Source organism: Eptatretus burgeri, chromosome 12 (genome assembly GCF_056783735.1).
Source record: "Eptatretus burgeri isolate ZD-2024b chromosome 12, Ebu_testis_v1, whole genome shotgun sequence".
Lineage (NCBI taxonomy): Eukaryota > Metazoa > Chordata > Myxini > Myxiniformes > Myxinidae > Eptatretus > Eptatretus burgeri.
In genome coordinates, this window is record NC_140972.1 from 68,303,091 (window position 1) to 68,327,789 (window position 24,699).

Sequence of the window (24,699 nt, forward strand, 5' to 3'; positions counted from 1 at the left end):
TAATCAAAAATATTCTCCATCACCGAAGATGGACGCATGTTATGTGTTCCCCTTGTTACTTACGAAATCTAAAGATTTTGTAAATATATTAATCACTTCTGTCCTCTGTTTGTGTGTTTGTTTGTTTGTAGGCACGATAACTCAAGAACAGAAGAATTTACCAATGTCAAATTACACCACGTGATTCAGGAGGGTGATGCTTAGCGCTGATTAGATTTTGGTCAAAGGTCAAGGTCACAGTGAGGTCAAACATCCAAAAAAAAGGTTATAACTCGAGAACGGAAGAAGCTATCAATGTGAAATTACACCACGTGATTCAGGAGGACGATGGCTAGCACTGGTTATATTTTGGTTCAAATCGGTCAAAGGTCAAGGTCACAGTGGGGTCAAACATAATTCCGTAAATTCATGTGGAGAAATGGAGTATTTTTCCTTCGGTCGACGTTACGAGTTCGTTTTAACCTCAATTTTAATTTTGTCTTCGGTTTTTGCGATCGCTTAGGACGCTTTAAACTCGTTTATCGAAATTCTGGTAAAATCGGATGTTTTGGAGATGTTTTAAGATTTTATAAAAAATATTTCACTCGCTGCGTCACGGCTCTTCACGTGGTGCAGCGCGCTCCAGCAGAGGCGTCGTTGATCACGTAAAGGTTTTCAGTGTGCGTGCTGACGGTGTTTCTGATAAAGATGGTGTTTAAAAGTCATTTTTATCCCAATAAAGGTCATCGTCGCATGCCTGACTCGCTCAGCTGTCGGATTATGTAAAGATTGTTGGTGGATGGCCGAATATTACGGTTTTGTGACTTTGATAAAATAATATTAAATAATTGCGTGGAGAAATGGAGATTTTTGCTTCGGTCGACGTTACGATTTTTGATGGTTTGGTACAGAATCATCGTAGAAACTTCTGGTTTGCGTCGCTGCCTTCTCTAGAGACAGCTTTTATTAGACAAGGTGAGAGGTCAAGTTGATGGTTTCGTAAGTACCAGTCTATGACTGCTTGTTTGTTTGTTTGTGTGCAGGATATCTTAAAAAGTTATGGACAGATTTTAATGAAATTTGGTGGACAGGTTGCATGTGTGATATGGATGAATTAATTCGATTTGGGTGATGATCCTCATCCGGATACAATAATTTTAAAGTGACATCGGGCACAATGTCTCAAAACGTTGTGGATGGACTCGGACGAAACTTGGTGGATGAGTTGGGTGTATGACCAGAACAAGCTGTTTAGATTTTGGTTGAGGTCCGGTCCGGATCCGGATCCAGATCCAGATCCGGTCTATCAGTGGGGTACAAAACATAAACTATTCAGCCCGGCAGAGGTCTGCATTCCCGACGGAGGTATCCGTTCTACTGAGTGGCGTTCTAGTTTACATTCAAAATTGACTGGCACATCAGCCAGAGTCCTCTGTTGCAGATGTTCACGTTGCTGACCATATCGCCAGGACCAATGAGATCATATTGTGAATGGGGTGAGAGGGCAAGGGCGGTGAGTAAGAGAGGTGGTGATTCCCTTCCTGCTCGGCGTTTTTACCCCACCTTAATCTGAAAATGTTTTGTTTTTAAAGATATCAATGCTGTGGCAAAGGGAAAACAGTTGAATAAAAACAAACAGATGCCACACAACACAAGGACAGTAAATCGTAGAAGTTTGGCTTATCGTTGGCACCACTTTTCTACTGGGAATCTTTTATCCATAATTGTCTCTAATAGCACCAATGTGAACTAGAAATAATATGGTGGCAAATGATGCAAGTGCTTGATTGAGGAAGCAAATAAACTATTCAACTTTTTGACAAGGGGAGTTAAAGGGATGGGGATTCGGGCGGTTGAAGGGGGAGGGGATGTTGTGTAAAATATTTCAAAATCAAATCATTCGCAGACTTTTAGCGCAATTAATAATGATGCCCTATCATGGGAAATTGTGTGCACCTGGTGGATAATTCTACCGAGCCATCCACAGTTTATCAAACACTGATGGATCCATCAAGCCAGGCAGGAAACAATAAGCCAAAAATATCATTGAAGAATCGTTCATTAGTGTTGGAAATCCACCAGCATCTGGGTTTCAGTGAAATGGCTTGGCCTGTTTCTTGTTCTAATCTGAACCAATGGCTAAATATTCCTGGAATTCAGATTCAAATCCCATATACTATGTTTTCTCATATTTGTGCATTGTTTACTGATATCTTTCTAATTCAGTTAAAATATACTGATGTCAACTAACATCGTTTTTCCCTGCATCTGTTTCATATGCAAGCTTTGCTGTGAGCCTGAGCTGAATCTATAAAAAGTGTCAGCACATTTGGTCCCTTGCAAAAAACCTTAACGGGGCTCACACATTCATTACACTTCAGACTTGGCGTTGTCCAACATCCACCTGTTTGGACCGCTGAAAACTTTTTCGGGATTCTACATTTACCAAAGGATGTTGACAGGTTAACATTTGTGCTTCATTGGCTCTATTCCCAAGGAAAAAAGTAATTTTTTTTTCTTCCAATAAAGCTGGGATAAGTGATGAGCTGATGCTGTTGCTTCTCAGCTTACTCCACCTGAGGCCAAGCCATCAACAAATAGGATTCAAAGTTTTTCCTCTGAATTTTTTTTCTTCCGGAGACAGAAACTTGACTGCTATTCTAACGGAGTCAGGATACTCGTACAGTGCTCAGATAAGTCTGTGACAATGGCTTTAAACTATACAGTGAACTGAAGGACTTTACACTTGTGGCTAGTTTCCATTTATGATGAGGAGAAAAAAACGTTTTTCTAAATTAAGAAAAATTATCTACAAGATCGAGAATCATAGAAAAGGGAGGGAGGGTAAGAACTGACATTGGGGTAGTAGAGCAACTCTAAGCAAAGAAATGAGAAAAAAATATATATAAAGAAACAGGAAAGGAGGAGGGGGAAAAAAAAGAGGCAAAACTAGAAGGGCACTTGGTAGAGCGCATACCTCCGCCAGGCTGAACAGTTCACCTTTTGCATCCCACTGATAGGCCAGATCTGGATCCGGACCTGAACCAAAATCAAATTGGCTTTTTCTTATCACCTTACCATACCATCCACAACGTTTTGAAATATCATGCTATATCATAGTTGTCCCCATCTCTCAATGGTGATCAAAGAATTATTTATAAAAATTAAAAAAAATTATCATGTCTGCATCTGAACCTGGATCTTCACCAAAATCGAATCAATTCTTCCTTTAGAAACACCCAACTTGTCCAACAATATTCTTCCAAATTTGTCAGTAACTTTTTGAGATTGCTTGCTAAATATTGTTTTTGGCCCAACCTACATATTGGAGAAGCAAGGAACCAGAGAGTTGAGGTGTGTAGTCAGCCTGGATTTTGAGAGTTTAAGTGGGATGATGTCAATAGAAGAATGCATACATTCTGGAGTAAATTCCAAAATTTGTGTCACAGGCCTAGCATCAGGCCTGGCCAACCGGTTTGTGAAGGACTTAGATCAACAACCTTCCCGCGTCGATCCATGAAGAAGGTGGGAATAATTGGGGCCATTCAAGTGGACCACCACTACTACGACTACTTTCACGTCCCAATGATCTGTCATTGTGGGAACTTTTTTTTTGCTCCAAGTCCTTCACGAATCAGTAAGTCCTGCTTGAGGTGCGAATGAAGCGTGAGCAGGAATTTAGACATTCGGTTTGGGTCGCGGTGGCAGCAACAACCTTCCAACTCCACGAAAGACTCCATGCGATCCTCAACGTTCACCAACAAATGCTGGCAGATGGGATGCCCATTTCAATGTCCATACGAGGGACGGAACACACATCACCTGCCTGTGAGCCACCAGGAAGACAGTTTACACCTGGCTTGAGATTCGAATCCAAGTGAATCGGCTTAAAGGGCACTGTGTATACCTCCACACTATCTTGACAATGCCAACTCTGGGGCCCATGCATTCAATTAGAGGTGTATGAACAAAAATGTATGAACAAAACCATCGAATTTGCTCATACATTTTAAGAGGAGATGAAATGCCACCAATAAATTATAATGGGGCAGATAACAGCAATTTTTGAGAGGAATCGTGCAAATGATGAGACAAGCATCAAATTTGGCACATTTGTTCTCCAGGGGATTCCAATCAAATCTGCCTGATTGGCCATTTGAAAGTCCAAATTTTGAAAAATTTGAAAGAAAAAAACAACTTCAAAAAAGTCAATATCACGAATCAATGTTGGATGCTGGCTGAGATTGGTGAATGTGTCAGAAACATCATCAAAGACGTTCCAAGTCTGCCATGCAGTTTTCTTCCCTTTACCGTGGAAGGCAGACACGACGTCACATCCAGTGAACGCATGGAAGTATGGGATCCCTCTTGCTTTCTCAGGCCCTATTGCAGAAACTACCTCATGGACTGGAATCCATCGCGCCTTGGCTCCTTGGTCAAAGGCAATCCACATATTCTCAAGAACATGTGGATTGCCATTCCTGAAAGGATGGCAGTACAGATATTGCTTTGACTAGTACGTCCGTGTCATTAGCCTTAATGATAATGGACTTGCTAGCATCCGTCGTTGCATCCCTGGCGCGTACAAATATTCGAGTGCCAGCTTCTTCATGACAACATGGAGACACAGCATCCAGTGACTTCCTTGTGTTGCTGATGGTATCTTCTCTTTTTGTGACAATGACTGACTGCGCTTGTCGTCTGTGCTTCACACATTTTTCCGCAAGGAAGTGAAACAGCTCAGTCTTGTTGCTGTCATCTCGAAGAAAGCTTCTCCAGTTACTTGGGGTCTTACTGGTTCCTGTCACTCTTCTTCTGATTCCTTGCCACCTTTTCGACCTTGCCTCGGACTTCAGACTTGACTTCTTGTACACATCAAACACGACGTCCACCCTCTCGTACCTGGCACCATAGGATTCCACCTTTGGGATGATGTCTTCTTTAGCATCGTCATTAAATATCTTTGAAGTGTGTGGAGGTAGGGCATTGATAAGTGCTGAGCCATCAATGATGACTGCCTCTCCCCTTGGTTCTCTGTCTGGGATGTTCAGTTGCGCTTGAAGAATTTCAGCCAGCTGTGATTTCAATATTTTTTTGAAGTTTTTTTATTTTATTTAAATTTTTCAAAATTTGGATTTTCAAATGGCCAATCGGGCAGATTTGATCAGAAAGCCCTGCAGAACAGAAATGCCAAATTTGATGCTTGTATCACGATTTGCACGATTTTTCTACTGTCTAATACACTAATAGTCAATCAGCTCACAAAAGAAAGCTGCTCTGGCCTCTGCGGCGCCAGCGAACATGCAATCGATCACGTGACCACCAGGTGGCGCTGCAGGCCATGGCCTCTCGAGACGGCGCGCGTGCGCACTGCGCTCCCTGAGTGAGCCCGCGGCTCATGTCGGCCCGTGGGCCGCAAAATGGCGCAGGCTGAGGGCGGCCTCGGTCCTCATTTAGTGGGTTCCTGCTTGCCCGTCACCGTGGGCATGGTCGCTGGCGATGCGCTCGTGGTTTCTCTGGCGTTCGGTGAGCGAAGCTTTTCGGGTGTTCTTCTGGATGCGGCGAAGAAGTGAGTTTGGCCCGAAGTTGTGGACACGGCCCTCGGCGCGTCGCTCCGCACCGCGGCGCTCGGCTGGTTCCGTGCCGGACCTCCGGGCGCCCCTTCCCTCTCCTGCAAACTAGTCGAGGACTATGTTGTTGCAATTGCTTCAAGTTTATGGACACTAGGCCATGAGCACTCGTGGATATCTCACAATGATACATTCTGACTGTTTGACATTCATCGGTTTGTAAAACATGACGATGTAATCGGTGTGAGAGGCACTGTAACTTTGCCGTGGTGTTTACGTAAATTACACCAATTGCCATCACTTGGACGCTGATAAAGTTCTCAATCCGTGTTCACTCGCTGCTTTCGAAGAGACTTGAATTGAAAGAAATTTTTCGAATTTGCCGAAACATTTTTTTATCCTTTCAAAGTTTGAGTTTTGTGCACAAACCAATTGATCCGTGGACCGACTCGTCTCTGCTAATTGTTGCTTTGATTTTACCCGTTCATGGTACGTACGGACTTACAAGTTTTTATCACTGGAAGTGCGGATACAATTTTGCACACACACACACACACACACACACACACACACACACACACACACACACACACACACACACACACACACACACACACACACACACACACACACACACACACACACACACACACACACACACACACACGTTTCCTTCCATTAACCCTTGTCAGGCAATAACGTGCTTGTCAGGCAATAACGTTCTTGTAAGGCAATTCCGTGCTTGTAAGGCAATAATGTGCTTGAAGGCAATTCAGTGCTTGTAAGGAAATGACGTGCTTGTAAGGCAATTCCGTGCTTGTAAGGCAATAATGTGCTTGAAGGCAATTCAGTGCTTGTAAGGCAATTCCGTGCTTGTAAGGAAATGACGTGCTTGTAAGGCAATAACGTGCTTTTAAGGCAATTCAGTGCTTGTAAGGCAATAACGTGCTTGTAAGGCAATAATGTGCTTGAAGGCAATTCAGTGCTTGTAAGGAAATGACGTGCTTGTAAGGCAATAATGTGCTTGTAAGGCAATAATGTGCTTGAAGGCAATTCAGTGCTTGTAAGGCAATAACGTGCTTGTCAGGCAATAACGTGCTTTTAAGGCAATAATGAGCCTGTAAGGCAATAACGTGCTTGGATGGCAATTCCGTGCTTGTAAGGCAATTCCATGCTTGTCGGCAATAACGTGAATGAAAGGCAATTCTGTACTTGTAAGGCAATATTCCATACTTGTAAGCAATCACGTGCTGAAAGCCATTTCTGTGCTTGTAAGGCAATTCCGTGCTTATAAGGCAATTCCATGCTTGTCGGCAATAACGTGCTTCTTTGGCAATTCTGTACTTATAAGGCAATATTCTGTGCTTGTAAGGTAATTCTGTGCTTGTCGGTAATAACGTGCTTGTAAGCAATAACGTGCATATAAGGTAATTCCGTGCTTGTCAGTAATAACATGCTTGTCAGGTATTTCTGTGCTTATAAGGCAATATTGCATGCTTGTAAGCAATAATGTGCTTGTAAAGCAATTCTGTACTTGTATGGCAATATTACGTGCTTGTCGGTAATAACGTGCTTGTAAGGCAATTATGTGCCTGTCAGTAATAACATGCTTGTAAGGCAATTCTCTGCTTGTTGGTAATAACGTGCATATAAGCAATTCTGTGCTTGTCAGTAATAACGTGCCTGAAAGGTATGTCTGTGCTGGTAAGGCAATTCTCTGCTTGTAAGGTATTTATGTGCTTGGTAGGCAAATCCGTGCTTGTAAGGTATTCCTCTGATTGTTGGCAATAACGTGCTTGTAAAGAAATTCAGTGCTTGTCGGCAATAACGTGCTTGTACAGCAATTCTGTGCTTGTAAGGCTATATTACAGGCTTGTAAGGCAATTCTGTACTTATTACGCAATATTCCGTACTTGCAAGGCAATATTCTCAAAATGTAAGCAATAACGTGCTTATAAGGCATTTCTGTGCTTGTCTGTAATATGCTTATAAGGCAATTCCATGCTTGTAAGGCATTTCTGTGCTTGTCAGTAATAACGTGCTTGTAAGGCAATATTCTCAAAATGTAAGCAATAACGTGCTTATAAGGCATTTCTGTGCTTGTCTGTAATATGCTAGTAAGGCAATATTCTGTGCTTGTAAGCAATAACATGTTTGTAAGGCAATTCTGTGCTTGTGAGCAATGACGTGCATATAAGGCAATAACGTGCTTGTCAGGTATTTCTGTGCTTATAAGGCAATATTCCATGCTTGAAAGCAATAACGTGCTTATAAGGCATTTCTGTCCTTGTAATGCAATAACGTGCTTGTTCGGCAATTCTATGCCTGTCGGTAATAACATGCTTGTAAGGCAATTCTGTGCTTGGTAATAACCTGTTTGTAAGCAATAACGTGCATATAAGGCAATTCCGTGCTTGTAAGGTATTCCTGTGCTTGTAAGGCAATTTTATGCTTTTAAGGCAATAACGTGCTTGTAAAGCAATAACATGCTTGTAAGGCAATTCTGTGCTTGTTCGGCAATTCTGTGCTTGTTGGTAATAACGTGCTTGTAAGGCAATTCTGTGCTTGTTCGGCAATTCTGTGCTTGTTGGTAATAACGTGCTTGTAAGGCAATTCTGTACTTGTAAGGCAATATTCCGTGCTTGTAAGCAATAACGTGCTTATAAGGCATTTCTGTGCTTGTAAGGCAATAATGTGCTTGTAAAGCAATTCTGTACCTATACGGCAATATTCCCTGCTTGTAAAGCAATTCCATACTTGTCGGCAATTACGTGCTTCTAAGGCAATTCTGTACTTGTAAGGCACTCCGTGCTTGGAAAGCAATTCTGTGCTTGTCGGTAATAACGTGCATATAAGGCAATTCCGTGTTTGTCAGTAATAACGTGCTTGTCAGGTATTTCTGTGCTTATTAGGCAATATTCCATGCTTGTAAGCAATAACGTGCATTGTTGGCAATATTCCGTGCTTGTAAGGCAATAGCGTGCTTATAAGGCATTTCTGTGCTTGTCTGTAATATGCTTGTAAGGCAATATTCCGTGCTTGTAAGCAATAACGTTTGTAAGGCAATTCTGTGCTTGTCGGTAATAACTTGCTTGTGAGCAATAACGTGCTTATAAGGCATTTCTGTGATTGTCGGTAATAACGTGCTTGTAAAGCAATTCTGTACTTGTATGGCAATATTCCATGCTTGTAAGGCAATTCTGTGCTTGGTAATAACATGCTTGTAAGCAATACCGTGCATATAAGGCAATTCCGTGCTTGTCTAATAACGTACTTGTAAGGTGTTTCTGTGCTTGTAAGGCAATTCCGTGCTTGCAAGGTATTCCTGTGCTTGTAAAGCGATTCTGTGCTTGTAACGCAATATTCCGTGCTTGTAAGGCAATTCTGTGCTTGTTTGTAATTCTGTGCTAGTAAGGCAATTAGTGCTTTGTAAGCAATCCTGGGATTTGTAAGCAGGTTTGCTTTTTTAAACCAATAGTGCTTTGTAAGGCAATTCTGTGCTTGTTGGTAATAACGTGCTTGTAAGCAATAACGTGCATATAAGGCAATTCCATGCTTGTCAGTAATAACGTGCTTGTAAGGCAATTCTGTGCTTGTGAGGTATTTCTGTGTTTGTAAGGTATTCCTGTGCTTGTAAAGCAATTCCGTGCTTGTAAGGCAATTCCGTGCTTGTAAGGCAATTCTGTGCTTGTTGGTTATAACGTGCATATAAGGCAATTTCTGTGCTTGTAAGGCAATATTCCGTGTTTGTAAGCAATTACGTGCTTGTCGGTAATAACATGCTTGCAAGGCAATTCCATGCTTGTCGGCAATAACGTGCGTGTAAGGCAATTCTGTACTTATTCGGCAATATTCCGTGCTTGTGAGCAATAACATGCTTGTAAGGCAATTCTGTGCTTTGTAAGCAGTTTTGCTTTTTAAAGCAATACATGCTTTGTAGGCAATTCTGTGCTTGTTGGCAATAACGTGCATATAAGGAAATTCCATGCTTGTCAGTAATAACTTGCTTGTAAGGCAATTCCGTGCTTGTAAGGTATTCCGTGCTTGTAAGGCAATATTCCGTGTCTGCAAGCAATTCCATGCTTGTCGGTATAACGTGCTTGTAAGGCAATTCTGTGCTAGTAAGGCAATTCCATGATTGTAGGCAATTACGTTCTTTGTAAGCAATCCTGTGCTTTGTAAGCAGTTGTGCTTTTTAAAGCTATATGTGGTCTAAGCAATCCTGTGCTTTCAAAGCAATTCAGTGTGTGCTTTGAATGCCATACATGCTTGTAACCAATCTCTGCTTTGAACCGATTTCATGCATTGTAAGCAATTCCACGTTGTTGTTTTTTTTTGTAACTGTGCTTTGTAATCAATCCCGTTCTTTGGAAGCAATTTTGTGCCATGTAAACAATTTAGTGCTTTGTAAGCAATCTGCTTGTATCCATTCTCATGCTTTGTAACCAATCCCATTCTTTGGCAGCAATTTTGCTCTTTGTAAGCACTTCCTTTTTTGCTTTGTCATACGTGCTTGTAATCATTCTGTACTTTGTAAGCAATTTGGTGTTTTGCAACTAATTATGTGCTTTGTCGGCAATTCCGTGTTTTTGTGAGCAACTCTGATTTGTAAGCAATTGCTTGTTTTGTATTCATTTCTGTGATTTGTAAGCAATTGCATGCCTTGTGGCCAATTCTGTGATTTGTAAGCAATTGCGCTGTAGCCAATTCTGTGATCTGCAAGCAATAGTATAATCTGGAAGTAATTCTGTGCTTTGTATGCAGTTCATGATTTGTGAGCAAGTCCGTGCTTTTTATGAAATTTCATCCGTTTCCCCCCCCCCCCTTGTACGGAGGGAAACAGGTGTGTGTAGGTGTGTGTGTGTGTGTGTGTGTGTGTGTGTGTGTGTGTGTGTGTGTGTGTGTGTGTGTGTGTGTGTCTTTGTAATTTTTTAAAAATAATTTGAGGCTTTGTCATCAAATTATAAACAAAGCTTTATTATGAGAATATGAAGAAGTCAAATTAATAATTTGGTTAAAAGGTCAAAGGTCAGTGTCAAATAAAATCAATTTTCATCCGATTGCTCTGATATTTTAAGATTTTTATTTTGAAGGCTTCAGCCACGGACTAAATAGTCGTCATCGAGGCCAAGCCTTAAATAAAAGAAATGCATTGATAGAAAAGTAAGGAAAGAGAATAGTCGAAGAGTTCTTGAGGAAGTAAAAAAAAAATCTGCGTTTTGAAAAGGGGAAGGTCATAAGTGTTTGGGAAGATGTGAGAAGGTAAAGAGTTCCAGAGTTTGGCACTGGAAGGGAAGAAACAAAATGTTTTTGTTTTGTTTTTTTGGGAAGAAACAAAATTTTACTTGTTGGGTCACTGAATTGGTTCACCAATCAAAAGGTACAAGGTGATATTTAAATATTTTGTTTTATTTTACTGTATTTATTTATTTATTTAAGTTCAAAAAGTCAAAGGTCAAGTTGCACAAAATCGTCAATTTTCATCCGATTGACTTGAAATTTGAGCATAGTTTGCATGTTGGGTCACTGAAGCTTATTACTTTTGAGGTGAAAAGGTCATGGCTACCTCAGATCGTCAAGTTTTTATTTTTTTTTAGCTGTTGTCCTTATTTAATATACAGAAAATGAAGTCTTGATCAAAAGTCATGTGCAGATGGGCTTTGCATTTGCAGATGTTTTCTTTTAATCAATTTGTGCTTGCTTGTTTGTAAGCATTTCTGTGCTTTGTAAGGAATTCCATGATGATACGCAGCTTCATGCTTTGTATGCAATCGTTGCTTGTAAGGAATTTTTGTGCATTCTTTGTTTGCAATATGTGTTTGTAAGCAATTTGTGCTTGCTTGTTTGCAAGTAATTCCATGCTTTGCAAGGCATCTTTGTGCTTTATTTTTATAAGCAATATGTGCATTCATTGTTACCTTCGCAAACTTTGTTGCGAAGGTTATGTTTTGATCGCTGTGTATTTTTTTTATTTATTTGTGAATATGTGTGTTTTTTTGTTTGTTTGTTATTCGCATAACTCCAAAAGTATTGAACTGATTCGCAGCAAATTTGGTGGGATGATTGGTTATTATCCGAGGACCATTTGATTAGATTTTGGGAGTGATCGGGTCAAAGGTCAAGGTCATGAAAAGGTCAAAATCGTCTTTTTACCATAGCGCGGTCAATTTGTATCCAATTTGCATGCAACTAATGCCAAAATGTTCAGAATTCAATGCCCAATCTTGTGATATGTGACATGACACAATGACGTTATAACCCTTATTAGCGGTTGGGAGTCAAAGGTCGGGGGGGGGGGTCACGACATTGCAAAATGTGCGGTTTTAGTCATAACACGGTCAATTCTTATCCGATTTGCATGAAACCAACACCAAAATGTTGACTGTTCTGTTCCCCACACTCTAATACCAATTACAAAATTAAGAGTACAAAGGTCAAGGTCGAGGTCATGAAAAGGTCAAAATCGTCATTTTGCCATAGTGCGGTCGATTTTTTTTATCCAATTTGCATGCAACCAATGCCAAAATGTTGTGAATTCAATGCCCAATCTTGTGATATACGATATGACACAATGACGTCATTACCTTTGTTAGCGGTTTGGGTCAAAGGTCGGGGGGGTCAACGACCTTTATTTTCATAACGCGGTCAATTCTTATACAATTTGCATGTAAGTAGATTCAAAATGTTTAGAATTCAATTCCCTATCCTGTGATGTGTAATATTTGACAGTGACTTTGTTGGTGAGTTTAAAGCATTGGGGGTGGGGGGGGTGTCACTGAACTTATTTCTTATAATGTGACCAGTTGTCGTCAGATTGACTTGACACCGACACCCAAAAAGGTCAGGGAGTTCATACAGAAATTGTACAATGTACGTGAATCAGTGTCAAATAGTAAGGAAATTTAATGTTCTTAAGCCATCATAACACATATGAGATGGCAGATGTGGTATGGGATTAAATACCCTCACAATCAACGGTTTCTGGGGTGGGGGGGGGGGGAAATGTAGCGTTGGCAAAGGTATGCGCTCCACTGAGTGCCCGTTCTAGTTTGCAATGTGTTTGCAAGCAATTCCATGCTTTGCAAGGAATTTTGTACTTTGCAAGCATTTTGTGCAATTTTTGTTTTTAATGTAATGCGTGTTTGTAAGCAATTGCATGCTTGTTTGTTAGCAATTGCTTGCTTGCTTGTAAGCAATTCCCTGCTTGCTTGTAAGCAATTCCATGTTTGCTTGCTTGTAAGCAATCCATGCTTGTTCATTAAGCAATACATGTTTGAAGCAATTCCTTGTTTGTAAGCAATTCCATTCTTGTTTGCTAAGCAATGCGTGTTTGAAGCAATTCCCTCCTTGCTTGTAAGCAATTCCTTGTTTGTAAGCAATTCCATGCTTGTTCGTTAAGCAATGCATGTTTGAAGCAATTCCTTCCTTGCTCACTTGTAAAAAAAATTACGTTTTTGTCAATAATTGTATGCATGCATGCTTGTTTGTAAGCAATTCCTTTTTTGCATTCCCATGCATGTAAGCAACTGTACATGTTTGTATAGGCAATATGTCGAAGCAATTCCTTGCCCCCTTGTAAGCAATTCTTCATTAGTAAGCATTGGTGCTATTTGGAGCACCGCTCCTTACAGAAGCCACCAGGGGGGGGGGGTCATATTATTATCTTTACGATTAATACCATAGTAGAGTAGCCACCCTATGGGTGATTGTATGCCAAGCATGTTCTTTTGTCACATTCATTTGTTTGGATGGTGTATAGGCAACAAATCGCTGCCTCTATTTCTCCAAAAGTTGAAATTAACCCAGGTTACGTATATGAAGCAAAAAAAATGTGTAGGCCTACTGCTTACGTGCATACTGTATGTATAATCATACATTGTGGTTATACATGTCTGATAATTGCACCTACATTCCCCCAAAGGAAGAAAAATTAAATGCCAAGATGGATGGAATTTTTTCTTCTTCATCAAACAAAACTTTCTCATACACAACTTCTGGGTGCCCTCATTAATCCCTGAAAGTTTCAGCTTCCAAGGTTGCATCCTCTCAGAGGAGTTGATGATAATACATGCTTCATTATATATAAATTGTTTGTAAGCAGTTGCGTGCATGTTTGTTTGTGGACAATTCTGTGTACCGTACTTGTAAACTGGTCTGAGCTTGCATGTAAGCAATTCCATGCACGCTCGCTTGAAATCCGTTGTGTGCACGTTTTAAAGAAATTGTGTGTGTGTGTGTGTTCTCGCTTGTAAGTAATCCCATTCTTGTAAGCAATTCTGAGCGTGGTTGCCTGTAAGTAATTCCTTTCTTGAAAACGATTCTGTGCATGCTTGTAAGTATTCCTGTCCTTGTAAACAATTGGTTACGTGTTTGTAAGTAATTCGGTGCATGCTTGTCTGTAAGCAATTCCATATTTGCATTCCATGCATGTAAGCAATATGATGCATGTTAGTTTGTAGGCAATATGTCTGTAAGCAGTTCCTTGCCCACTTGTAACCAATTCTGCCCTTGTAAGCAGAATTGCTACTCTAAGCACCGCTCCCTACGGAAGCCGCCGAGGAGGAGTTGGGGGGGGGGGGGTTCATGTTATCATCTTCATGATTATTAATACCAGAGTAGAGTTTCCACCCAACGGGCAATCGTGTTCCAAGTGTGCAACATGTTCTTCTGACTCGTCCATTTATTTGAGCCGTCTATAGGCATCAGACTGCTGCCTTAATCTCTCCCGTAAATATAATGAACCCCTGTTACGTGTGTGTTTGTGTGTGTGTGTGTGTGTGTGTGTGTGTGTGTGTGTGTGTGTGTGTGTGTGTGTGTCCTCCATAACCCGCAAACCATGAAACGTAGTGGCCTGAAACTTTGCTTGCATACTAAGAGAACTCCAATGTCATGCATGAATGAAATTTGGGTGTTTGGGTTAATTAAAACATCCCTTTTGGAGATAATTAACGGCTTACCTCCATGAAAGGCTTATCCTTGGTTCGCCCAAGTTCTCCTCACAGTGGTCTAAACCGCCACATTGATTCGGCCGATTCAAACATGCCTTGCCTTGGAAGCACAATCTACTCTCACGGACTAATCAAAGTATATAATGGACATATTACATCAGATTTGAGAACTGGATCTCGTGGACTAAATAAGTGTCAAAATCTGGAGTTGAGTCTGAAAATTTAAACAAATTGGCAATTTTTATACCTAAGTTTATTTAAGCAAAACATTAAACCACTTTTATATATATATATATATATATATATATATATATATATATATATATATATATATATATATATATATATATATATATTACTGTTCGTTCAATTATATATGGAGTGAAGAAAAGATGAAGGAATGTATAGAAAGTGGAACTTCATTGAGCGCAACAAAAATAATTAACCAACAGGATTGAAGCTGCTTTTCTTTTCCGGCAATTACGAACGCAGTTTATTTTTGTCACCTTTTTGTGCGATCTGCTTTCTTCATCAAAGATCAATATAAATCCATTAATCTACCTATAAAACTTACAACCTTGAATCAAACGTCATGTTCCAAATTCCACCATGTTGGTTATAGCAAGGCATTGACTGACATTTTGTGTGCTCTGTGGGAAATGAAATTCGCTAATTTTTTCACTTGAATTCCACATTTTAAGAACTATATTTAAAGGTAAGCCTTTGTGGTTCTCCTTTTTCGTGTACTTTTTTTCCATGTGGAACTTTGTACGGAACCCGTGAATCGATACATTTTAAATCCCTTCTCTAATCGATTGGTGCATCAAACGGCACAGCATCCTGTCATTTTAAAATGAATGATGAGCGACTATGCCTGGTGTTTGCTTAATGGTTAGGGTGGTGGTCTTGGGATCATAGAATCCTGAGTTCAAATCCCATTCGGTTGTTGAATTAATACCAGGTGTGGTTGACTCTGCCTGTCATCCTTCTGAGGTCAGCAAAATGTGTCCCAGCTTGCTGGTATACTGTGTCGGAATGGCGACCCATTGCCTCTGGGAGGAGGCGGAGATTGGGACCATACTCTGTGCAGAGCTTTGGTGCTGCTTAAGCAGTCTCCTTGGCGATTGGAGTGGGGCCAAAAATGTAGCGGGGCCAAAAATGTAGCGGGGCCAAAAATGATACTGCTGTCGTACTTTCTTGTCATGTGTTAATCATAACTACCAAGTTTGGTGAATTTCTGCACAACCGTTTTGGACGAAGTCGTGTGACAGACAGACAGACAGAACCGATTACAATATCCCATTTTAACATGGTGATAACGAGTTGAGCGAGTGGAAAGGTTTCAGATGCATTTTAAATAACTGTGCACTCTAAGGCAATGCCCAGGCTGGCACTGAACCAGCTCAGCAGATTGAGCATCATGCAAGTCTGTGGACCGTTCAAATTTCTAGTTGCTTGCCATAAAAGTTAAATAACATAATTTTCTTGTTTATCGGTTATGATATTAGTTTCACTTTGTGACTTAACATAATACATGCTCACCACTGAACTTGATCCATATAGTAATAGATATAAATTCTGTAAGATATATATATATATATATATATATATATATATATATATATATATATATATATATATATATATATATATATATATATATATATATATATATATATATATATATATATAGTTACGGCTGTGGAAATTTGCATTACACTACAAAGGGCCCTCAAGTGAGATATCTCCATAGGTACATGTGTAGTTAGCCCAAACCCGTTGTATAGAGGGAATTTATGTGATCCATTCGGGCTGCGATCCTCCAGTTAGCCATTTTTCTGTTCTATCTTTTATTTCAAACAAACAGCATCTCAACAACCACGCCATCCCCATCACAGCGCCAACCACACCACAACCACGCCACCTCCACCATCTATGCTACCACATCTTCGCCACTACATCCGCTTCCGAACGGCAAACAAAGGCGCCAAGGAAGGAACTGCGAGGATGTGCGGGTTTTCCCGCCTGTTTCTCCCGTTTGAGTTCTTCGCGATCCGAGCTGGGGGTCAAAGGTGAGAAAAGGTGGGGGCCTCTTTTTTGGAGGAATAATTCCCTGGCCCCGAGCCAAGACTGACTTTCCTCGCCCCCCGCACAGCACGGGGAGGGGGGAATGAGAGAGCACGCCCCTTTTCGGGAACCTTCTCGAAGGAAAGTGGAGCCGAAAACGGGGCGGAGCGAAGGGCGGAGCCCCGCGCTACAAAAGGTGGACAGGACGGACCTTGGGGTGGTTTTTTTTGGGCGAGGGTTGGTCGAGTTGGTACAAGTGTCTGGTTTTCGAGGGAAGAGGTCCTGCACCCGCGGCTTGGCGAACGGCCCTGTCACGAAGGCACGGACGGGAGACGCGGCAGTGCCAGTTGTGAGGTGGACCTGCGCGTCTGGACGGGGAGGGCCGGAGAGGGTCCGCCGCCGCGAGAGAGGTCGGGCCCAGGCGCGACCACGCTGACGGTCGTGGGAGAGGGACTCACCAGCCACAAAAGGGAAGTCGCGACTTCCTTTCTTTCTTTTCTTTGGGTTTGTGTAAATGACTGTGGGTGGCGCCTGTCCGACAAGTAGAACTGTTTAAGTGTTGCCGTGTGTGCGTGTATTCGGTTTTAACTCTTGCTTTCGCTGATTATTGTGCATTGTGATTATTGTGACTGTAAATACATGCCTTTCCTGCTGGTCTGTGTGAATTAAACGTGCTTGTGTGAATTTGTTCCCCGTTTCGCTGCGTCCTTTCCTTTGTTTGACTCTCCATCCTGCTTCACGTAAGGGGTTTGTAGTGGGTGCAACATCCCGGTAATTAATCTGAACCGTCCAGGTCGACGTTAACACCGCTCGGTTATCATGCTAGTACAGAACGGGCCGCCCAAGCGGCTCGTGTCCGGAGTCGACCTGTGTCGAGGTACGATCGCCGGGTTTACCATCTGCGGGGGTACTTAGGAGGTCGACTTTGGCGAACAACCCTATCCTACGCGGGTGGCTGATTGGCACGATTGTGGTGAGGTCGAAAGGCCCACCCGTGACTAGCTCCCGGCGTTGGTCCGCGAGGGTCACGACAGAATTGTCCATCCGGTGGGCGACGTGCCGCGATTCAAGTTACGTGGCCGTTCGCACGCCGGCGGGTGCGAATTCGCAACAATATAATGTATATATGTATATGTATATATGTATATATATATATATATATATATATATATATATATATATATATATATATATATACATATCATTGCATTGAAGCCTGGTGATGGCTGGCTTGGGATCTTAGGGTCCTGAGTTCAAGCCCTGTCACCGCTGAATTAACACCAGGTGGGGTTGACTCAGACTGTCATCCTTTCGAGGTCAGCGAAATGAGAACAAGTGAACAGGTATTGGGGGCATTGCATCATTGGTGCCCCCATACTCATTAGCAGTGACGATGCACCGTTGATCATAGTCAGTTGAAATCATTGGATTGCTCTTTTTCTTCCTGACTTATTCAAAGTACAATGCATTTTGATGTCCTGTTAACTTGTTGAATACCCAGCACTGCATTTCGTTGAGTTGTATTTGGTTTCCTGCCTGACTTGTACCTTCGTTTTGCAGGTTTGGGGCTTGCAGTGTTGTCGATTTGACGAGCCCTAAAAGCAATCATCACCCACCCTTCTGGGATGCTTGGAACTCTGTGGCGGTTCCTGCTGCTGCAACACCCTCTCTGCCTCCACCCTCCGACAACTCTTTAGAACTACAGCCTTGTACCCCACCACAGGCATCTGTTGTGGAGTTCGCAGAAAGGACATTGCAATCCCCGGCCTTGCCTGTAGCCTTGCCTGCTTGCCCTAATGCCGCTGGTATGAAAGGGCCAGCTCTACAGCTGTTAAAAAACAAAATCCAGTGATTATTATTTAGTTCATTAAGTGAGCCATGCTTTTTGTAAATTAAGAGATGTCTCGTTCATTACCTCTGCCGCCGAAGGTGAAGGAGGCTATGTTTTCACCCCTTCTGTCTGTTTGTTTGTCTGTTTGTTTGTGTGCAGGATATTTCAAAAAGTTGTGGATGGATTCTAATGAAAATTGGTGGACAGGTTTGGTGTGTGGCAAGGACGAATTGATTCGATATTGGTGAAGGTCCGAATCCGGATCTGGACACGAGAATGACTTAATTTTTACCGCCGCGACCGAAAGTGAAGGAGGTTATGTTTTCACCCCTTTCTGTCTGTTTGTTTGTGTACAAGATATCTCAAAAAGTTGTGGACGGATCTGGATGAAATTTTGTGGACAGGTTCGGTGTGTGACAAGGACGAACTGATTAGATTTGGATCAGGTGTTGCATGGGGGAGGTATGCACTCTACCGAGTGCTCTTATAGTTGTATCTGTTTTAGCCCTGCTTGTGCACGGCTCGATATTTTCGTGACTTTTTGTGGAAGTTTAGATTTGCCAGTGACCTTCATGAAAATTTTTTGCTGACAGAATGGTTCAAAGTAGAATTTAACTAGAAGGGCACTCGGTAGAGTGCATACCTCTGCCACGTAATGCCTGATCCAGGAGAACATCTTGGGCCCAACATATTTTTGAAATATCATGCTATACAGTCCTATATCATTTTTGACCCTATCTCTCAATGGTGAAGAATCGCTTTAAATATTATCGGATCCGGTTCTGGATCTTCACCAAAATTGAATTAACCCTTCCTTGTCACACACCTAACCTGCCCATCAAGTTTCATCTGAATCCCTCCACAACTTTTTGAGATATTGTATTATATTATTGTTTTTGGCCCTTTTTCTCAATGGTGAGGAATCACTGAAAAAAATTCTAGGAGTCGGATCCGGATCTTCACCAAAATAGAATCAGTTTGTCCTCGTCACACACCGAACCTGTCCACAAAATTTCATCCGGATCCGTCCACAGCTTTTTGAGATATCCTGCACACAAACAGACAAACAAACAGAGACAGACAGACAGAAATGGGTGAAAACGTAACCTCCTTCACCTTCGGTGGTGGAGGTAACTCGAGAATTCATGGAATACTTTAGCCCACGCAGTCTTGAGAAAAAGGACATGGGAAGGGTCTTCTACAGTCTTGCTTTTCATTTGTTTGTTTTTTAAACTAAACATACAGCTCTAGACGCACCCAAATTTGGCTGAAGCTTAATCGCACAGTTACGCTGCCCCCGGGCATGGGGCAGTGAAAATATTGTGTCACAAGTACAGTACACTACTGCAAAATGGAATTTTTTTTTTTAAGTCCCAATAAAATGATTTGTGTTCAACAGTGTTCAATTCAATTGAAACAAAATAAGGATTTATAGGTTGTTGAAACAATTATTTTCGGAAGTTTACTGTATTGATGCAGCGTCTTTCACACCACCTTATTTAACGCGTTAAACTAGTTCTTCGTGCCTTTGTGTTGTTTATGACATCCCTAAAACAGCAAGTTTCCTGTTTGGAATGATTTTCAGTTTTATCTGACTGCCAGACAGGCAGACAGGGTAAAAAAAAAACAAAAAAAAAAAAACAATCTCATTCTTCTCTGCACATGCGCGATCAGAACGACATTCCGCACATTTTGCCGTATTCAGAGACAAAGTACTTCTAAACTGCAGGTTTGTGTTCAAAATATAACATTTGATTGAAATTGTATAGTTCCTCGATCAAAGACTGCCATCTGTAGACAGACAAAATGAAGTGTTTGTATGTGTGTGTTAATGTTCATGTTGGTGTTATGGAAGACTGAGGCGATGGTGGTTAGAAGTCATTGCATTGAGAGATGACGGAGGAGATGTGTGAATATACGTTGACCCATCATGGGGATGAATGAAACAGGAGGAAAGAGTACAGAGAAGGAAACGTATTAACCTGCATGTAGAGGATGGGGAGATAGGAGAGGGTTAATGAGACTCAGAAAGATCACAAGTGCGGATGGAGGATGACCTATGAAATTTGTCAATACCTATCATTATTTGTTTCATATTGAAGGTTACAATAAGTTATCTAAGTTTCTTTGGTTTTGCTGTCAGTTTTCATATAATTACAGCCATTTTCAGTTTCCTTTATATGATGCTTCTAACCTGCACTGCAATTGTTGTTTTTTTTTTTTTGGAACCAGTCATTTTGATTTTGTTATGAACGTAGTGTGCAACTCCAAGAGATTTGTTTGCCATTAATGTTTTCCCTCTGTTAATCGTATAAAACTGTTCTCATCAACCCGTCTATTCCCCACTGAGTTAAATGGCTGTTAATCTTTCGAGTTTATTATCGAGAAGGGAAACACGGACAGGGCAGAAAAAAACCCTATTTGGCACAAACCGGCTGCACAAGTCTGTTAACCATGTGCACTCTCGGGTCGAGCATCACGGTGGTTCAATCTAACTTTAAATTCCACCGTCGGTTTTGGCTGTAGATTATGTATTCATTTACAAGCGCAATCATTTCGAAAGATGTTTGATTTGTGCTGGATAACTTTTGTAAGTAGTTTATCTGCTTTAAATAACTACAACCCTGTACTCCTTTAAGTGTTTTTATGGTGACGCCTTTCCACCAAGGGCCAGAACTTCCGCTCTCCCAAGAGACCTGTGCCTATCCTCCGCCACTGCTCCTGCGTCAAACGTACGGGCAGTTCAGGGTGCCCCAGCCCCCGATTCGTCGCATCAAGAGAGCGAAACGACGGACGGCACGTAACGACCCCAGCAAACTAATTGCCAGCTCCATCACGCTGAGGCCTCGCCGTGTATTGTGTGAAAAGTGCAAAAGTGCCGTCTCGGACAAAAGCCACGGCGGAGGCAGTAAGTTTGGGCGCACAATACACTTGTGAGTATGATTTACACTTACGCATTGAAGTGTTGTGTTGCTGGGTTATTATTTTTTGCAATGTGATTCATAATTGTGAATAGTTTTTGTTTTTTTTTGTACATCGAATGCACATGCAGGTAGAGCAAAGTCTCGAATCGAATCCGGACGGAGAAACAGTGCTCCCTGCAGCCTCATCGATGAGAAGCTGCGGAAACGCAGAGTGGGAGATGCTGATTTAAGTACGAAGCGCTTAAGGAGAGACAGCAAAGCTGAACACGATTGCCTGGTCTCAGATCTGGTTCAAAGGAGCCCTGTAATAAAGATTTCATACAACACACCTCAAGGAAAGGGCGAAGTTGTAAAAATACCATCGAAGGTCTCGTCGAGTTATGGACAAGTAAAAAATGGCAAGCCTGGACATATTGAGGATGAGCAAACTTGGCGGCCTGCTGTTCCCGCAATGCCAGATTCTCCAGCCTCTATTCCCAAGTTGCGACTCACAAGGCCATCTCAGAGTCAACAGCAGCAACAGATTACGCCTAAAATCAGGCTTCGGCCACGAGGACCCAAAAATGGAGACACCGTTGCTGTGTACACCGCAGAGTTGGTAAATGAGCAGGTGGCAGATTCTCTTTCACGTGAGGATGAATTTGAGCATGTTGAGCCCCAAAGCCCGTATGGTAACGAATCTGAGACTCGGAAAGTAATTCATCTCCGTATAAAGCGTACAACGGAAAAGGAATGTAGCGACCAAGATGGCTCACCACGGACTTGCAGGTCAGATGCTTCAGATGACTCTGCAGAGAGCTGCCACGAATCTGTTCAATCCCCGTTGCACTCTTCTGATATTTCTTCAGATGATTTTCCTCCCGACGGGCCTCCGTTGGTGTCGCATGGTGAGCGTGAGAATAGCCGGCATCGGGCTGTTCCTCCGCTGACCGTTCGGGTACGCACTGCGGACACTGCCATTACAGAATGTTATACACCGGACGGACGCAAGGTGCATGTTGGTGAGGTAGTCTGGGCCAAGATACATGGTTTTCCTTGGTGGCCCGCATGTGTGCTTGGCCTGAGCCCAGAGCTTGGGCCTGGTGGCCAGCAGGAGAGCGGTGAGGCTCTCGTCTCATGGTTCGGTTCTCACACCACGTCGGCTGTCTCACTAGCCAAGCTGGCACCCTTCCAGGAACAATTCTGCACGCGACTCGACCGTAAACGGAAAGGTTGTTATCGGCAAGCTGTCCTTGAAGCGGCGCGCACCACAAAACGCCTCACGCCGGAGGTGAAAGAGTGGTTGGCACAGTACAAGACCTGATACGTCTGCCATCTTATCTGAAGCTCTGGGGGGTAAGTGAGCCTCAGTTGCACATCAGCATTATACCAGACCTAGAGACATCAACATGATCTTGGTGCAATTCCATCACCCTGTGGTTCTGAATTTGGTTGGCAGTATAATTTGCCACCATATTGATAATTTGTACATTTCCCTCATACAGCCACTTCTTTCTTGGTTGTCTAATAATCAAAATTGCATCAAACTTTTAACGATCTTACAAAAGGCTACTCGTTTTAATATCAGTTTTCACAAGTTAAAAGCTAATGGGAGATTATTTATTTACTTGCATTGCGTTAAAAACACCAGCACAATGAGATGCATCTTCACAACATGAGGGTCTTTGACAACATCCACACCAAGGATGGGTGCATAGTGCATACCTGATTCATGGTTATCAAGACGTCACAGGTTTTCGCCTGAGATTCTTCTGACTAGGGAATTTATGAATGTGTAAACATACTGCAGCAACCAATGCATAATCCTATGTTCAGATTTTGATGAAAAAAACTCAAGAGGACATTTTGGAGATGCTTTTGCAATGTGTGACCAGGACTTTCATTCGTTTTAAGAAATAGATAAGGTGTTGTGTGTTCAAGGTGGCACTGGATCACTTTTCATATTGGGCCATCGACATATTTCCCATGCAAAAAAGTGAAATTTTGAACCTTTAGGATTATGCTAAAACATCCCTTATTCCCTCCTTGCCATATACTAGTGCGGGCCCGTAGGTGCGTGCCAGTATGTGCAGCTTTGTTCCTTCGCTCTCGTAAACGACGACTGGATTGGGGCATTGTTTCAATTAGATCGGACCAACCGTATCATAAATGGCCATAACTTGGGATACACCTGGGAAACATACTCAGGTCCCCAGCGTCAATTGTGATGTCATATCAAACGAAGAAGAAGAAGAATTGACGCCCCGCCCTCTCTCGCCCTCTCTCGCCCTCTCTCGCCCTCTCTCGCCCTCTCTCGCCCTCTCTCGCCCTCTCTCGCCCTCTCTCGCCCTCTCTCGCCCTCTCTCGCCCTCTCTCGCCCTCTCTCGCCCTCTCTCGCCCTCTCTCGCCCTCTCTCGCCCTCTCTCGCCCTCTCTCGCCCTCTCTCGCCCTCTCTCGCCCTCTCTCCCCCTAACTCCCATCTCGCCCCCCTCTCTCGCCCCCTCTCTCGCCCCCTCTCTCGCCCCCCTCTCTCGCCCCCCTCTCTCGCCCCCTCTCTCGCCCCCCTCTCTCGCTCCCCTCTCTCACCCCCTCTCTCGCCCCCTCTCTCGCCCCCTCTTTCTCTCGCCCCCTCTCTGTCGCCCCCCTCTCTCCCCCCCTCTCTCCCCGCCCCTCTCTCTGAAAATGTATTCACAAATGTCTACCAAGCACAACAATTAATTCAAACCTTGGGAAAAAACAGCTTTCAAACCCTTGGGAAACAGCTCTTTCCCTTGGGAAAATTCAAACCTTGGGATTAATTAATAATTTGAACAATTAATTCAAACCTTGGGAAACAGCTGAAACAGATGAAGAACGATATCAAACCTTGAAAAGGCACATACTCAGGTCCCCAGCGTCGATTCTGACGTCATACCAAACAAAGAAGAAGAAGATTTGTGACGTCAATCGTGAAAAAAACAATAAATAAATAAACATTAATTGTGATGTCATTAGCGATGTCATAGCACTGTGTCCTGTCATTGGTTGACAGATGTTATTGGTCATTATTGGTTGACAGACAATATATAGGTCGTTATTGGTTGAAAGACATTGGTTATTGTATCACGTTATTCTTTTTTATTACTGCCAATTATTGTGCTATTATTATAATTATTATTATTATTATTAATAATATGCTGTTATCATTATTCTGTGATATATTTGGGAAAAAATGGCATGATAAGGTGGAACGACACTTAAGCTGCGATATATACACCTTTCCAACACTGAAAAAAGCAATAAAATGGCCGTAACTTGGGAACCGCTAGTCCGATTAATATCAAACCTTGAAAAAGCACATCCGCGGGTCCCCGGCAATATTCCTGGCAAGTTTCAATTAGATTGGACCGGTGTTTGTTGAG

General features: G+C 42.3%; 1 protein-coding gene across 2 annotated transcripts; it reads left to right on the forward strand.

Annotated features, from left to right (window-relative positions):
• Positions 1 to 5,328: 5,328 nt before the first annotated feature.
• Positions 5,329 to 23,685, forward strand: PWWP2B (PWWP domain containing 2B). Of its 2 annotated transcripts, none has more exons than XM_085848424.1 (4): positions 5,329 to 5,548; positions 18,125 to 18,369; positions 21,064 to 21,303; positions 21,412 to 23,685. In XM_085848424.1, exons 1-4 carry the CDS (start codon positions 5,400 to 5,402, stop codon positions 22,620 to 22,622), a joined length of 1,845 nt encoding a protein of 614 aa, XP_085704550.1. In that variant the 5' UTR covers positions 5,329 to 5,399; the 3' UTR covers positions 22,623 to 23,685. The 2 variants fall into 2 exon arrangements, with proteins under 2 accessions (XP_085704550.1, XP_085704551.1); XM_085848425.1 differs by having other exon boundaries at positions 5,337 to 5,548; positions 21,448 to 23,670.
• Positions 23,686 to 24,699: the final 1,014 nt, after the last annotated feature.

What these genes read in the sequence shown, in the direction of transcription:
- PWWP2B (XM_085848424.1), top strand. Translation starts at nt 5,400, where the DNA reads ATGGCGCAGGCTGAGGGCGGCCTCGGTCCTCATTTAGTGGGTTCCTGC. An exon ending in CTTCTGGATGCGGCGAAGAA is followed by an intron (nt 5,549 to 18,124) that starts GTGAGTTTGGCC and finishes TTCGTTTTGCAG; the next exon opens with GTTTGGGGCTTGCAGTGTTG. An exon ending in TGCTTGCCCTAATGCCGCTG is followed by an intron (nt 18,370 to 21,063) that starts GTATGAAAGGGC and finishes CTTTCCACCAAG; the next exon opens with GGCCAGAACTTCCGCTCTCC.